This window comes from Pongo abelii, chromosome X (assembly GCF_028885655.2).
Source record: "Pongo abelii isolate AG06213 chromosome X, NHGRI_mPonAbe1-v2.0_pri, whole genome shotgun sequence".
Taxonomy (NCBI): Eukaryota; Metazoa; Chordata; class Mammalia; order Primates; family Hominidae; genus Pongo; species Pongo abelii.
The window spans coordinates 73185400-73202075 of record NC_072008.2 but is presented as its reverse complement, the minus strand read 5'-3'; the positions used below and the strand labels follow the sequence as shown (position 1 = coordinate 73202075).

General features: G+C 40.8%; 1 protein-coding gene across 6 annotated transcripts in view; it reads left to right on the top strand.

Annotated features, from left to right (window-relative positions):
- The window catches only part of OPHN1 (oligophrenin 1), a 392357-nt gene that overhangs the window by 53004 nt on the left and 322677 nt on the right, over positions 1-16676 (top strand). The window contains exon 2 of one of the 6 annotated variants that reach the window (XM_054544674.2): positions 13770-13839. The exons of the other annotated variants lie outside the window; for them this stretch is intronic. Within the exon in view, the coding sequence (XP_054400649.1) occupies positions 13800-13839 (40 nt within the window). The 5' untranslated portion in view covers positions 13770-13799. The remainder of the gene's footprint in view (positions 1-13769; positions 13840-16676) is intronic. 6 annotated transcript variants of the gene reach the window in all.

Sequence of the window (16676 nt, the reverse complement as noted above, 5' to 3'; positions counted from 1 at the left end):
GGATTGCCTAAGAGAAGGAGAGCTTTAGAAGTGAGAAGTGAGTCTTGGAGAGGCTTAGAGGCAGGTAGGAAGGTCTAGGGCAAGTGGGAGCCAGGCGTAGCCTCTGAGTCTTGCAGCTGTGGTATAGTGGAAAAAGCACTGGATTTGGATACATACGCTTTGAACTCTGGCAGGAACCTTAGGTCACTTCACTTCTCTAAGCTTTGTTTCCTCTTCTGTATAGTGGGGATAGGAGCACCTAACCAACAAGTGTTATCAAGATTACTTGAGAAGGCTGGGTGCAGTGGCTCACACCTGTAATCCCAGCACTTTGGGAGGCCGAGGTGGGCGGATCACGAGGTCAGGAGATCGAGACCATCCTGGCTAACGTGGTGAAACCCCGTCTCTACTAAAAATACAAAAAATTAGCCAGGCGTGGTGGCGGGTGCCTATAGTCCCAGCTACTCGGGAGGCTGAGGCAGGAGAATGGCATGAAGCCGGGAGGTGGAGCTTACAGTGAGCCGAGATCGTGCCATTGCACTCCAGCCTGGGCAACAGAGCAAGACTCCGTCTCAAAAACAAAAAAAAAAAATTAGCTGGGTGTGTTGGCGTGAGCCTGTAATCCCAGCTACTCAGGAGGCTGAGGCAGGAGAATGGCTTGAACCTGGGAGGCGGAGGTTGCAGTGAGCCGAGATCGTGCCACTGCACTCCAGCCTGGGCGACAGAGTGAGACTCCATCTCAAAAAAAAAAAAAAGATTACTTGAGATAATGTGAATGAAACCTTCGTTAGTTGTATAGTCATCCACAAATGTGAAAAGTTAGCCCTTGTGGACAATGCCAGTGAAAATTGCAATACTGTTCTTTTAAGTCTTTCTAGGAATCCGATAGTGGTAATTGAATTTTTCATGTCAACAAAGTCATAAATTAGAATTTTAAATCACAAAGCACAGTTGGTACAAGGCACTCTATAAGAGGTACTGAGCTAGATGGTGGGAGGCTAGTGGTGGCCAAGGCAGCCTTCAGGGAGTTTTCTTTGTGCTATGTTTAAGTCTGCCAGCGTGGAACAAGGGAAGCATTACTGAGGAGTAGGTGCTTCATGCAGTGTGGCCACACTCCTTCTGTGGCCTTGCCTCTGCCCTTTATAGCAACCAGTAACATACTCACCAAGCAGAACCATGTGTGGTTCCATGATCTTTCTCTTTCTTTATCTCTGTTTCCTATCTCTTTCTCCTTTTCCATCTCATTTATCTCTCTGTGCTCCCCCATCCCCAATTCATTCCTTTGCACCTACTTCCATCTACCTGAAGTGCTCTTCCGTGCCATATTTTCCAGGCAAACTTTAAGTTCACATCCTCAACTTCTGTCTCCCCTCCTCTAGAAAGCCTTCTCTGATCTTTCTGCTGTCCAAGTTATTGCATTGAATTACAGTTGTTCCATTTGAGTCTCCTTCACTAGAATGAGTTCCTTGAGGGCAGGGATTGTGCTTTGTCTGTTTCTGGGTCCCTGGTTCTTAGTGCTAGGATTGGCATTAAGGAAATGCTTGCTGACTTGAAATAATTGTAAAAGTGGAAGACTATATAGATAACCAAGATTTATCTAGGAAATTCTTCAAGATGTCTCTATTTATACATCTTTTATGAACTTAAACATAAACCACAGATCCAGTGACTGAAGAGCAGATCAGGGGGAGGCTATAGAATATGGTAATAAGGCTATATTGCAAAGTGTTGCGAACATAATTCTAGAGTCAGACTACGTTATAGCTCCTTCACTTCCTAGCTGTGGGACCTGGAAGTAAGTCGTTTCATCTCTCTGTGCCTCAGTTTTCTCATCCATAAAATGAAGATTATGATAGTCCCTACTTTGTAGGGTTGTTTTGAGAATTATATAATTTAACATACATAAAATGCTTAACCACCCTGGGCAACATAGGAAGACCCCGTCTCTACAAAAAATTAAAAAAAAATTAGTTGGGTGTGGTGGCATGTGCCTGTAGTCCTAGCTAGTCAGGAGGCTGACATGGGATGATCACTTGAACCCAGGAGTTCAAGACCATCCTGGACAACAGAGGAAGACCCTGCCTCTACATAGAAATAAAAGAAAAACCGGAGACAGTTCCTGGCACATAGCAAGCACTCTATAAATGTTAGCTCTTCTCATCTAAGTAAAATAGAGGCATATTCAAATAAAGGAAGTTTGGAATAAGTCTAGAGATCATTTTTTTCTCCTCAGGGATCCCTGTTCTGAATCTTTTTTTCAGATTCCTGTTCTGAATCCTCCCACCTCAGCCTCCCAAGTAGCTAGGACTACAGTCGTGCACCTCCATGCCCTGCTAAGTTTTAAAATATTTTTGTAAAGAGACCAGTTCTCGCTATGTTGGGCAGGCTGGTCTCCAACTCCTGGCCTCAAGTGATCCTCCTGCCTCAGCCTCCCAAAGTGCTGGGATTCCAGGTATGAGCCACCATGTCTGGCACATTTTCAGTTTTTCATGATTACAGATAGAGCTGCTGTAAACATTATTGTATGTTTTTTTTGTGTGTGAACACACATTATTTCTAGAGGGTAAATGCCCATGGGCAGGACTGTGAGCTCATATATGTACATGTTTAATTTTATAAGAAACTGCCAAACCATTTTCTAGAGTGGCTGTGACAATTTATTTTCCCACTAGCAATGTATAAGAATTCCAGCTTCTCTCTATCCTTGGCAGCACATGGTATGGCCACTTTGTTATTTTAGCCTTGCTAATAGGTGTGAAGTGGAATCTTGACTGGGTGTTAGTTTGCTTTTCCATAATGACTAATGACGTTGAACGTATTTTCAGGTGCTTAATTGCCATCCATGTATCTTTGGTCAAATATCTGTTCAAATATTTTGCCTACTAATATAATTGGTTGTTAATTTTCTTTATTGAATCTTATGTATTCTGTTTACATAACAAAATAATAAAGTTTAGTGAATCTTTTATGTATTCTGAGAATGGGTTCTTTGTCAGATATACGATTTGCTAATATTGTCTTCTAGTTGGTGGCTTGTCTTTTCTAAAATCGTCTTATGAAAAAAATTAGCCAGGCACAGTGATGCATGTCTGTAGTCTCAGCTATTTGGGAGGCTGAGGCAGGAGGATTGCTTCAGCTGGAGAGGTCAAGGCTGCAGTGAGCTACGATCATGCCACTGCACTCCAGTCTGGTGAAAGAATCAGACCCTGTCTCAAAAACAAAACAAAACAAAACAAAACCCCAAATCCTCTCATTAGGGTCTTTCACAGAGCAAAATATTTAAATTTTGATGAAGTTCAATTTATTTAGTGACTTTTTTTTTTTTTTTTTTTGAGATGGAGTCTCACTCTGTTGCCAGCCTGGAGTGCAGTGGCGCGATCTCGGCTCACTGCAACCTCTGCCTCCCAGGTTCAAGCCATTCTCCTGCCTCAGCGTCCCGAGTAGCTGGGACTACATGCGTGCGGCACCACACCCAGCTAATTTTTGTATTTTAGTAGAGACGGGGTTTCACCATGTTGGCCAGAACGGTCTTGATCTCTTGACCTCATGATCCGCCCGCCTTGGCCTCCCAAAGTGCTGGGATTACAGGCATGAGCCACCGTGCCCTGGATTGTGCTTATGGATGCCTGAGAATATTTCACCTAACCCTAGATCATGGAGATTTTATCTTATGTTTTCTTCTAGACATTTTAGCATTTTAGGTTTTATATTTAGATTTGTTATGTATTTTGAGTTATATTTTTGTGTATGGTGTGAGGTTTATTTAGAAGTTTTTTTTTTTTTCTTCCCCCAGTTGCACTAGCACCATTTGCCACAACTTAACTGTGACAACTTAGAAATCACTTAACCTGTCATGGCCTCACTCTTCTTTTCTCTAAAATGGGGATAATAATAGCATGTAGTTCATGTGGTTAAAGGAAACATTCCAGACTACTATTTACATATATAAATGCCTAGCACACAACAAATAGTTATTATTAGTATTCATTTTTAGAGTTTCAAATTTTGAGGTTTAATTTCATGATTGAGAAAATTTGATAACATGTAATACACATTGTCCCTTTTCATCCCTTCCAAGGATATTGGAGTACGTGGGCCAGTGCTGAGGTAGGGTTCTGGTAGATGGGTTTTATTGGGATGATGGCTGAAACCACTTGTAGTCAAGAAATGATAGTAATTTCCAGTTGGGAGGGGAACTGAGGCCAGAGTCAGTTCAATAAAGGCAAGAGTGTGTAGCCAGAAACACAAAATGAAAAATGAAGTCATATGTGATGGATTAAATGGGTAAAGGAAAAGTGTTCTGGACCCTGACTGTGAGTAAAGCAAGATGTTGGGGCTCCCTCTTAAAGAAGGAACACTGGTCCTTTATTCTTGTTTAAAAGTGTCGAACTTAGTTTTTCTCTTCACGATGCCCTTTAGTAGCTGCGTTGGGAGCCTCTTGCCCTGTTCTCCAAACAAATCCAGTCTAAGACCATGTTTTGCTGTGAGCTCTGCTGCTTTGGTGTCAATAACCTGGTAATGTGCCAGTTCCCCTTTGGGGAGGCTTTCTAAAACATACTGCTCAGCAGAGCTGAAAAGCCTGAAGAACCTTCTCCAGAAGGTCATTGCGCCTGTGGTAGGTCTTGGTCTGGGAGCCATTTCCAAAGCTGGATACCACAGCTACTTTGTCCATCCTCACTATGCTCCCTGGCACTCCATGCCATGTAGGCTCCCCAACAACTCTCCTTTGTCTCCCCGAGAAAGAGCTGACAGTTGCAATGTCTTTTTTTTTTTTTCTTAAACTTCCTCTTTGATCAGTGTTTTGAGATCCTAGGTGAATACACTTTTTGTGACAAGCATGTGCAAGATACTCAGAAAGGAAGTAATGCTATGGAAAAGTTGTAGTCACAACCAGTCTGACCAGAGATCATTATCAGTCTGGTCAAGTGTAATGTTTTACCTGCTTGGAGTAGTGTCACTGGAAACTGACACTGCAATTGACATGGTCTTTGAGCTTCCAGATGTGGCAAAACAAATGTTTTATTGTATAGCACGAAGACACAACTTAGTCTGGTGTTTTATGTGTACATCTCCAAGATAATAATGGCACCTGACTTCAGCCCTTTGTAGTTTAGAAAGTCCTGTCATGTTTCCTATTTAATTTGATTCTTACAATAAGAATGAGAGAGGTAGGACAGGGATTATTATTCATATTTTACAGATGCCGAAACTGTCAGGGAGGCAGAGTTGGAGGGGTACACAGTGGTCAAGAGCATAGGCTCTGAGGCATATTTCGGTAAAATATATAACATAACATTTTTGACTTTGACCATTTGTAAGTATACAGATCAGTGGCATTGGTTACATTCATAATGCAATATAACCCACTGCGCCCGGCCGTGGATTTCTGTTGATGTGGAAATATAGTTGTTCCAGCTCCATTTGTTGAACAGACTCTTCTTTCTCTGTTGAATGGATTTGCCTTCTGTGTCGATTTTTGACCTAAGGTCTCTTTTGTCTGATATTAGCAGAGCCACTTCAACTCTTTTGGTTACTATTTTCATGGAATTGCTTTTTGCATCTTTTAAGTTTCAATCTATTTTTGTCTTTGGGTCTAAAGTGAGTCTGTTGTAGATAACATATACAGTCACGTGTCACTTAACAATGGAGATACATGGGTGGACGTGGTGGCTCACGCCTGTAATCCCAGCACTTTGGGAGGCCGAAGTGGGTGGATCACCTGAGGTCTGGAGTTTGAGACCAGCCTGGCCAACATGGTGAAACCCCGTCTCTACTAAAAATACAAAAAATAGCCGGGTATGGTGGCACATGCCTGTAGTCCCAGCTACTTGGGAGGCTGAGGCAGAAGAATTCTTTGAATCCTGGAGGCAGAGGTTGCAGTGAGCCGAGATTGCACCACTGCACTCCAGCCCGGCAGCCCAGGTGACTGAGCGAGACTCCGTGAAAAACAAACAAACAAAAAATGGGGATACATTCTGAGAAATATGTCATTAGGCAATTTTGTTGTTTTGTGTATTGACACAAAACTGTATGGCATAGCCTACTATAAACCTACCTAGGCTATATGGTACAGTCTATTGCTCCTAGGCTATAAACCTGTACTGCATGTTACTGTACTGAATACTATAGGTAATTATAACCCAACAGTAAGTATTTATATATCTAAACATTGAAGAGGGCTGGGCACAGTGGCTCATGCCTCTAATCCTGGCGTTTTGGGAGGCTGAGGTGGGTGGATTGCTTGAGCCCAGGAGTTCAAGACCAGCCTGGGTAGCATGGTGAAACTCGGTCTCTACAAAAAAACACAAAAATTAGCCTGGTGTGGTGGCTCACGCCTATAGTCCCAGTTACTCAGGAGGCTGAGGTGGGAGGATCAATTGAGCCTGGGAGGTTGAGGCTTCAGTGAGCCATCATAACGCCACTGCATTCCAGCCTGGCTGACAGAACGAGACCTTTTTTGAAAAAAAAAAAAAAAAAAAAAGAAAAAGAAAAAACTTGAAAGGTATAGGAAAAATATGGTATTAAAATGTTATGGAACCACTGTTGCATATGTGGTCTGTCACTGACTGAAACATTGTTGCATATAACTGTAGTTAGATCCTGTTTTTTAATCCATATTGTGAGCCTCTCTGCCTTTGTATTGCAGAGTTCACACCATACATTTAAAGTAATTACTGATAAGGAAGGGCTTACTTCCAACATTTTGGTTTTTGTTTTCTGTATATCTTTTAACTTTTACATCCTCATTTTCTCCATTACTGCCTTCTTTTGTATTAGTTGATTTTTTTGTAGTGGACCATTTTGAGTCTCTTCTTCTTTTTATGTTTTTATTTTATTTGTGGTTACCATGGAGATTACATTTAACATCCTAAATTTATAACAAATGAGTTTGAATTGATACCAACTTCACACTTATAAAATACAAATCTCCACTCTTTTACAGCTCTGTCCCCTCTCCTGTGTATTGTTGTGACAAATTACATCTTTCTACATACTGTGTTCAATAACATAGATTTATAATTATTTTAAAGCACTTAAAAACAATGTAGGATAAAAAAGTAGAATCGTAAACAAAAAGTTCGATAATGCTGGCTTTTATATTTGCCTATGTAGTTACCTTTACCAGAGATCCTTATGTCTTAATGTGGTTTTGAGTAACTGTCTAGCATCTTTAGCATCTTTTCTTTTTCTTTTTTTTTTTTTGAGACGGAATCTCACTCCATTGCCCAGGCTTGAGTGCAGTGGTGCTATCTCAGCTCACTGAAACCTCCACCTCCCCAGTTCAAGCAATTCTCCTGCTTTAGCCTCCCAAGTAGATGGGATTGCAGGTGTGTACCACCACACCCAGCTAATTTTTGTAGTTTTTAGTAAAGATGGGGTTTCACCATGTTGGCCAGGCTGACCTCAAACTCCTAACCTCAAATGATCCACCTGCCTTGGCTGGGATCACCTTCCAAAGTGCTGGGATTACAGGTGTGAGCCACTGTGCCTGGCCGGTTCAGCATCTTTTTATTTCCACTTAAAGGATTCCCTTTAGCATTTCTTGTAGGGCAGGTCTATTGGTAATGAACTCCCGCAGCTTTTGTTTATCTGGGAAGGTCTTACTTTCTCCTTCAGTTTTGAAAGACCATTTTGCCAGATGCAGAATTCTTGGTTGAGAGGTTATATATATATATATTTCAGCAATGTATGCCATCCCACTGTCTTCTGGCCTCTGTGGTTTCTGATGAGATATTGACTGTTAGTCTTAATGAGGAGCCTTATACATGGTAAGTAGCTTTTTTCTTGCAGCTTTCAAGATTGTCTCTTTGTCTTTTGACGATTTGTTTATAGGATGCCTCAGTGTGGATCTCTTCGAATTTATCGATGTCTAGATTCATGTCTTTCATCAAATTGGGGACAGTTTTGGCCATTATTTCTTTAAACATTCCTTTTGTCCCTTTTTCTTCACTTTCTGGCAGTCTCACAGTATGTAATTTTGTCTGCTTGATGATGTCTCAATGACCCTTAGACTGTTAATCTTTAATTTCTCTATCTTAGTGATATTGTCATTTTCCTGATTTTTTGTTCTGCGTGTTTTCCTTTAGCTCTTTTAGCATATTTAAGGCAGTGTTTTTGAAGTCTTTGTCTACTAAATCTGATGTCTGGACTTCCTCAGGAACAGTTTCAGTCAGTTTATTTTGTTCTTTGAATAGGCTGTACTTTCCTGTTTCTTTGTTTGTCTTGTGATTTTTTTGTTGTTGTTGAAAACAACGTTTGAATATTATAATGTGTTAACCCTGGATATCATATTCTCTCCCTTCTCCAGGAGTTGCTGGGGGTTTTTTGCGGTTGTTGTTGTTGTTTTGTAGAGATGAAGTCTTGCTATGTTGCCTAGGCTGGTTTTGAACTCCTGATCTCAAGTGATCCTCCTGCCTCAGCCTCCTGAGTAGCTAGGACTAAGAGATGTCTAGATTTTTTTTTCGAGGAGTCTCACTCTGTTTCCCAGGCTGGAGTGCAGTGGCGAGATCTCGGCTCACTGCAACCTCTGCCTCCCGGGTTCAAGCGATTCTCCTGCCTCAGCCTCCTGAGTAGCTGGGACTACAGGCACGTGCCACCATGCCTGGCTAATTTTTTGTATTTTTAGTAGAGATGGGGTTTCACTGTGTTGGCCAGGATGGTCTCAATTTCCTGACCTCGTGATCCACCTGCCTTGGCCTCCCAAAGTGCTGGGATTACAGGCGTGAGCCACTGTGCCCAGCAATTTTTTCTTATTGTTAAAATTCTTAGTAGTATTTTGGTTTACTTACTTTTCCAAACTACTTCTGCAAAGACTATATCTTGTCCTGTATGGTCACTGAAGTCTCTGTTCCTTAGATTGTGTTCAGTGAGAATTTTGACTCAGAGTTTCTGAAATACAAGGAGCTAAAAACAAACAAATAAACAAACAAAAACCACCTCTACTCATCTTTCCTGATTGGTTGTGTGTGTGGATACTCCTTCAGCACCTAGCCAGACTTGCATTGCACCTATAAACTGGCTCAAGGTGAAAGCTTAGTCCTCTCAGGACTTTTCTGAGTATGCTTGTTTTCTGGGGCATGCATGTGGCTTTCTAAATTCCCCATATACATGGTTGTGTTTTTTTTTGAGATGGGGGGTCTCACTGTGTTGCCCAGACTGGAGTGCAGTGGTGTGATTATGGCTCACTGCAGCCTCTGCCTCCTGGGCTCAAGTGATTCTCTGCCTCAGCCTCATGAATAGCTGGAACTACAGGTGCACAACACCATGTCCAGCTAATTTTTTTTTTTTTTATTATTTGTGCTGATGAGGTCTTGCTATGTTGCCCAGGCTGGTCTCCAACTCCTGGCTTCAAGCGATCCTTCTGCCTCGGTCTCCCAAAATGGTGGGATTACAGGCATGAGCCACCATACCTGGCCAGCAGTTGCTTTTGAACGTCCTCATTGTCCAAGGAAACCATTCATCTGCTCCCCATCAGCTTTTTCTCCCATGTCTTAGCCAGTGTATTGTTTGTTTCAACTATAATAATATGCCCCCAGACATCTGAGTGTTATTAGGTCAGCATGCAGTGTTTTTGGGCACTACTCACCATTTCTAGCTTGAGTTCTGTATTAGGTAAAACAAGCACAAGTGCCTGGCCTTAGTTCTTCAGGTAGCCTCCAGACTAGTTTGAACAGATGTGTATTAGTCTGTTCTCACAATGCTATAAAGAACTGCCCAAGACTGGGTAATTCATTAAAGGAAAGAGGTTTAATTTACTCACAGTTCTGCATGGCTGGGGATGCCTCAAGAAACTTACAATCATGACCGAAGACACCTGTTCACAGAGTGGCAAGAGAGAGAATGAGTGCCCAGTGAAGGAGGAAGCCCCTTATAAAACCATCAGATCTCATGAGAAGTCACTCACTATCACAAGAACAGCAGGGGGGAAACTGCCCCCGTGATTCAATTATCCCTTGACAGGTGGGGATTATTACAATTCAAGGTGAGATTTGGATGGGGACACAGAGCCAAACCATATCAAGAAGTATACAATAATTTGTATTTAAGGTCTGCTCTACTCCCTCTGGAATCAGGGCGCAGGGTTGCACACTGGAAACGTAGGCTACCATCACTTTAAAACAAAAAATGCCACTGTGCTAGAGAAAGGGTGGGTTAAAGGCAAGTAAAAATGCCACAAAACTTTCCTACCATTTTGAGGTGATCTGTTTTTTGATTCAGCATTCACCTGGGTCACGTAAAGTTTTGACTTTTTTCCAGAGTTCAATAAAGTTGATTCTGAGAGTTTCTGCTGGTGGGTTTTTTTTTTTTCCTGAGACAGAGTCTCGCTCTGTTGCCCAGGCTGGAGTGCAGTGGTGCTATCTCGGTTCAGTGCAACATCTGCCTCCCGGGTTCAAGTGATTCTCCCGCCTCGGCCTCCTGAGTAGCTGGGATTACAGGTGCACACCAGCACACCCTGCTAATTTTTTTGTATTTTTAGTAGAGACACGGTTTCATCATGTTGGCCAGGCTGGTCTCAGACTCCTGACCTCAAGTGATCTGCCTGCCTCAGCCTCCCAAAGTGCTGGGATTACAGGCGTGAGCCACCATCCCCGGCCTCTGCATGTGTTTTTGATGTTTCTGTGGGAGAACAAGAGCTTGGAGCTTCCTGGTCCACCATTTTGCTGATGTCACTCTGACTACTCTTTTTAATCCACACTCCCTAATTTATAGTAGCGTCCTGGCTCCAGTCTGTAACCTTGAACTAGTTACTTAACCTCTCTGTTTTCTTTAGTGCAAAATTGGATATAAAGATAGTACCTACCTCAAAGGATAGTTGTAAGAATTAAATAACATAATTCATGTAAAGACATTAGTATAGTGTGTGGTAAGTTAAGTGCTCAATAAACATTACTTATCTTTGGAAATTACACCATAATTATATGCACCACTAAGAAAGAACAAAATGTCAGTTAGCATATGGCATACCATTGATAATAAAATGTATCCTAATTTCAAAAATGTTAAAATGTAAAATATGATGACTGGGCATGGTGGCTCAAACCTGTAATCCCAGCACTTTGAGAGGCCGAAGTAGGAGGACTGCTTGAGGCCAGGAGTTTGAGACCAGCCTGGCCAACATAGTGACACCCTGACTCTACACATGGGCACACACATACCTGCACACACACACAAATTAATTGTCTGGGCATAGTGGTGAACGCCTGTAGTTCCAGCTACTTGGGAGGCTGAGGTGGGAACATTGCCTGAGCCTGGGAGGTCAAAGCTGCAGTGAGCCATGATTATGCCACTGCACTCCAGCCTAGGAGACAGAGTGAGACCCTGTCTCAATTTAAAAAAATAGTCAAATAGGTGTATTTTACAATTGATTAATTATCATATCACCATCATTATCACTATGATTGCCAGGCCTCACCTGGTGCAGGTTTTACATTTTGCAGGCAAGGCAGCTAGGCCTAGAGAGGGTAAGTGACTTGCTCATGGATTTGTAGGCATTTATGTCATAGCCAGATCTGGATCAGGTTCCCTGACTCTTATTCTGGGTACCCAGAGAGACTGGGGCCCCAGTCTCTCACAACTAGTAGTTTATATTATAAATACTATTTTGTCTCACTGTTGTAGGTGTGTTAGATTTTTGTCAGCAATGTGCTCAAAGTGAGAAGAATGGGAGGAATTTGGTTTTTTTTTTTGGAGAAAAATTTGCTAAAGTCTAGCTGGGTAAGTTGAGTCTTTTCTGAGAGCATGGGTGTGGGATTAAAAATCAGATGTCACTCTCTTGCCGTGAGACCTTGGATAGTCACTTAGCCTCTTTGAGCCAAACAGTGTTAGAAATCTCAAAAAAAAAAGGAAATAATTGCTACTACATAGAGTTGTTTCAGAGTGTGAAATGGCATCACTTCTAAGAATACTGCCTGGCACATGGTAGATTTCCACTCAGTGGTGGTTCTCTTTTCTACTCCTTTGAGAGAAGTGGGCTCAGTGACATTCTCCCTGCTCAGCTCAAACTTTGTTTACGGGTGTGTAGAATTAGATCAACATTGTTCTCTGTGGTGGATTTGTTAGTGGCTGAGGGAAAGGTAGCAGCTGGATGCTGTAATTCTCTCGAGAGACATTCCTACTGCTGAGTGAGGAGGAGAGCACAGCTGTTTGTGGAAAATGAACAAAATGGTAATTGCCTCATGTCAGCTGGTACATTCGGAGACTTTTGCTCTTGTTGATGTTTTCTTCAGTGGCTGCCTTATATTAAATGTGCCCCTACCGATTTGCTGCACTGGTCTTGTTCCAGCTTCTTCAACATGCTACGTAGGCTCTTTCATCTCCTATACCTTGTTCACATGGTTTCTCTCAACTTCCAATGTTTTTTTTTTTCCTTTTTGTACCTAGCAAACTCCTACATATCTTTTAAGTCTCTGCTCAAATGTCATTTCTTTTGTAAGGCCTTGTTGAATGACTCTTTTGAAGAGTAACATTATTCTTATATCTGGAACCGCATGGTATAATTTATTTGTTTAAATGCATTTCTCCTCTATTAGAGTCTATGTTCATTTGAAGGCAGTGGCCATGTTTATTTCTTCTTTGTATTGCACAGGCCTAGCACATGGAGCAGTTATCATAGCTGAAGTTTACTATTGTCCATATTATCTCACAGGCCTTCACACTCACCCTGTAAAGTAGATACTGTTGTTATTCCCATTGCACAGATGAGGAAAGTGTGGATTAGAGAAGTGAGGTAAATCATCAAGGATCACAGGGCAAGGTGATTGAGGAGCATGTAGTAGAAATTTGTTCTGACTCCAAAGCTCATGCTATTAACCTCTGTGCTCTAGCATGGTGCAGTCCAATAGAACTTTCTGTGATTATGGAAATGTCTGTGTGTTCTTTGCAATATAGCTACTGAGCACTTAAAATTTGGCTACTGTGATTGGTGAAATATATTTTTAATTTTATTAAATTTTGATGAATTGAAATTTAAATAGCCACATGCAGAAAACTGAACTCTGATCTCTTAATGGCTGTCTAGGATTTTCTTTTAGCCTTAACTCAGAATTTCTCTCAACTGTTCTTATTTCATCAATTACTCTATTAAAGAAACTGAATTACATCCTGATGGAAACAGAATGATCTCCTTTTCTTAAGACAGTTATGTATCTTTTAGCAGTCTATCGTTATTATTTAGAGTTGGTGTTAAGGCTGTAGAAATTGGAAAAGTTGTTGGGAATAAATGTTGTAATCATTCTTAAACCCAATTTTCGACTATATTAAGTATAAAGTACAAAGATGAAACACATTGCAATAGATTTCTGGGGGAAAAATGTTACTTCTCTGGCTAACGCACAAATAGGCAAAAATAATTATTCCAAAGAAGTTTAAAATCACAGGGATACTACAGTCTAGAAGTGTCCCATCAAAGACACTTGCTGTTGGGCTGAAGGAACAGGAAATTATGAAAAGCACTCAGTGCCTAAAGTCACTGTTGACATGTCAAGAGGTCCTAGAGAATAATCCAAGACAGGCTGTTCTTGTGGGTAGATGTTACAGATAGATGAAGAATGCGTTCTTATTAATTATTGAGAAAATCCAGTCTCTTGTACAGCATATGCATTGAATAAGAACTGGGCATGTTCAAAGAACCTTAGTGCTCGAAGAATTCTTTGGGCTCTTCTTGTATTTCAGTTCACACATATTTTAAAAACATTATTATGGAAAATTTCAAACATACACAAAACCAGAGAGTTTTAATATAATGAACCCTCTAGATTCATCACCCAACTTTTTTTCCAATCTCATTTCAGGTACCCTCAATTCCCCCACCCAAAACACACATGGTATTTTTCTTCTGGAGTATTTTAAAGCAAATCCCAGGTATGTCATTATACCCATATATATTTCAGTATGTATTTCTGATATGGACTGTTTTAGTATATATAACCACTGTGACATCATCATATGCAATACAAATTGTCAGTAATTTCTTACTGTCATCCACTAGCCAGTCTATACCTATATTCTCCCAATTGTTTCAAACTGTCTTTTTTAAAAAAGTTAACAGCCAGGCACGGTGGCTCACGCCTGTAATCCCAGCAATTTAGGAAGCTGAGTCAGGCAGATCATCTGAGGTCAGGAGTTTGAGACCAGCCTGGCCAACATGGTAAAACCCCATCTCTACTAAAATAAAAAAAAAATAGCTGGGTGTGGTGGCGCGTGCCTGTAATCCCAGATACTCAGGAGGCTGAGGCAGGAGAATTGCTTGAACCTGGGAGGCAGAAGTTGCAGTGAGCTGAGATCGTGCCATTGCACTCCAGCTTGGGTGACAAGAGTGAAACTCTGTCTCACTAAAAAAGAAAAAAAAGTTAATAGATCCTATTTTTAATTTTTTTATTATTTAAAATTTTTTAAAAAAAATTTGTCTTTGAGACGGAGTCTTGCTCTATTGCCCAGGCTGGAGTGCAGTGGTGCGATCTCAGCTCACTGTAACCTCTGCCTCTCAGTTCAAGCGATCCTCATGCCTCAGCCACCTGACTAGCTTGGACTACAGGCACGCGCCACCGCGCCTGGCTAATTTTTGTATTTTTAGTAGAGATGGGTTTTTACCACGTTGGCCAGGCTGGTCTTGAACTCCTGACCTCAAGTGATCCACCAGCCTTGGCATACCAAAATGCTGGGATTTCAGATGTGAGCCACCGCACCCAGCCAAGATTCTATTTTTCAAAGCAGTTTCAGTTTTACAGAAAAATTGAGGAGAAAGTACAGAGTCCTCATATACCTCCCAAGCCCCCTCCTCCGGTTTCCCCTATTAACATCTTGCATTAGTGTGAGACATTTGTTACAACTGATGAACCAATATTGATTGCTACATTGTTATTAAAGTCCATAGTTTACATTAGAATTCACACTTTGAATTACATGCTAAGACTTTTGACAAATGCGTAGTGACATGTATCCACCATTACAGTATCATACAGAATAGTTTCAATGCTCTAAACCCCACCCCCAACCCCGTGCCTCACCTATTTATCCCTTCCTCTTTCCCTTTGAGCTCCTGGGTGTACTTCATGATGCTTTCATCTATGTATACATGTAGAATGGCTAAATCAAGCTAATTAACATACTCGTTATCTCACATACTTATAATTATTTTATGGTGAGAATATTTAAAATCTACTTTATTTGCAATTTTCATGTATACAAGACATTGTTATTATCTATAATCACATGCTTGACAGTGGATCTCTTGAACTCATTCCTCCTGTCAATATGAAATTTTGTATCCTTTGACCAACATCTTCCCAATCTCTTCTCATCCCCCTGCTAACTATCATTCTACTCTCTACTTTTATGAGCTAGACTTTTTAGGATTCCACATATAAGTAGATCATGCACTTTTCACTTCCTGTGCCTGCCTTATTTCACTAGCATAATGTCCTCCATGTTCATCCCTGTGTTACAAATGTCAGGATTTCCATAGCAAGAACACAATCAACAGAATGAGGAGACAACTTATGGAATGGGATAAAATATTTGCAAACCATACATATGATAAGAGTTTAATATCCAAAATATGTAAGGAACTCAGGCAACTGAATAGTAAGGAAATGAATAACCTGATTTAAAAATAGACAAAGGACCTGAAAAGACATTTCTCAAAAGAAGACATATAAATGGCCAACAGGTATATGAAAAAAATGTTCAACATTAGTAGTCATCAGGGAAAGGCAAATTGAAATCACAACCATATACCACCTCATACCTGTTATAATCACTATTATCAAAAAGACGAAAGAGATAAGTGTTGGTGAAGATGTGGATAAGTGTGTACACTTGGTGGGAATGTTAATTAGTATAGCCATTATTGAATACAGTATGATATTTCTTCAAAAAATTAAAAATAGAACTATTCAAAGGAAATGAAGTTGGTTGTTGAAGGGATGTCTGCACTCCTGTGTTCATTGCAGCATCATTCACAACAGCCAATATTTGTAATCAGCTCGAGTATCTATCAATAGGTAAAGAAAATGTGGTATGCATACACAACAAAATAGTATTCGGGCTTCTGTAATTTTAATTGAGCATTTGTAGGATTCCATTTTCTCTCAGCATATTAATTATACTTCTTTTAAATCTTTTTATTTTATTTTACATATATACACACATATATATATATATATTTTTTTTTATTTTTTTGAGATGGAGTCTTGCTCTGTCACCCAGGCTAGAGTGCAGTGGTATAATCTCAGCTCACTGCAACCTCTGCCTCCCAAGTTCAAGGGATTCTCCTGTTTCAGCCTCCCAAGTAGCTGGGACTACAGGCTCCCACCACCACACCTGGCTCATTTTTGTATTTTTAGTAGAGATAGGGTTTCACCATATTGGCCAAGCTGGTCTCGAACTCATGACCTTGTGATCCGCCCACCTTGGCCTCCCAAAATGCTGGGATTACAGGTGTGAGCCACTGTGCCTGGCCTTATTTTTGTTTTTAAGACTACTCAAGTGCAGTAGTGAGAAGGGGGCAAAGAGTAGAACAAGAAGTTTGATTTGTAACTGACTGTGAACAATCAGTTGAGATAACTCACTACCCTCAGACCAGCCCTTCTTTTAAAACTTTTTGTAGTGTTTGCCCTAGAGTTTGCGATGTGCATTTAAAAAGAGCCAAATCTATTTTCAAATAACGCTACACTATTTCACAGGTAGTGTTAGTATCT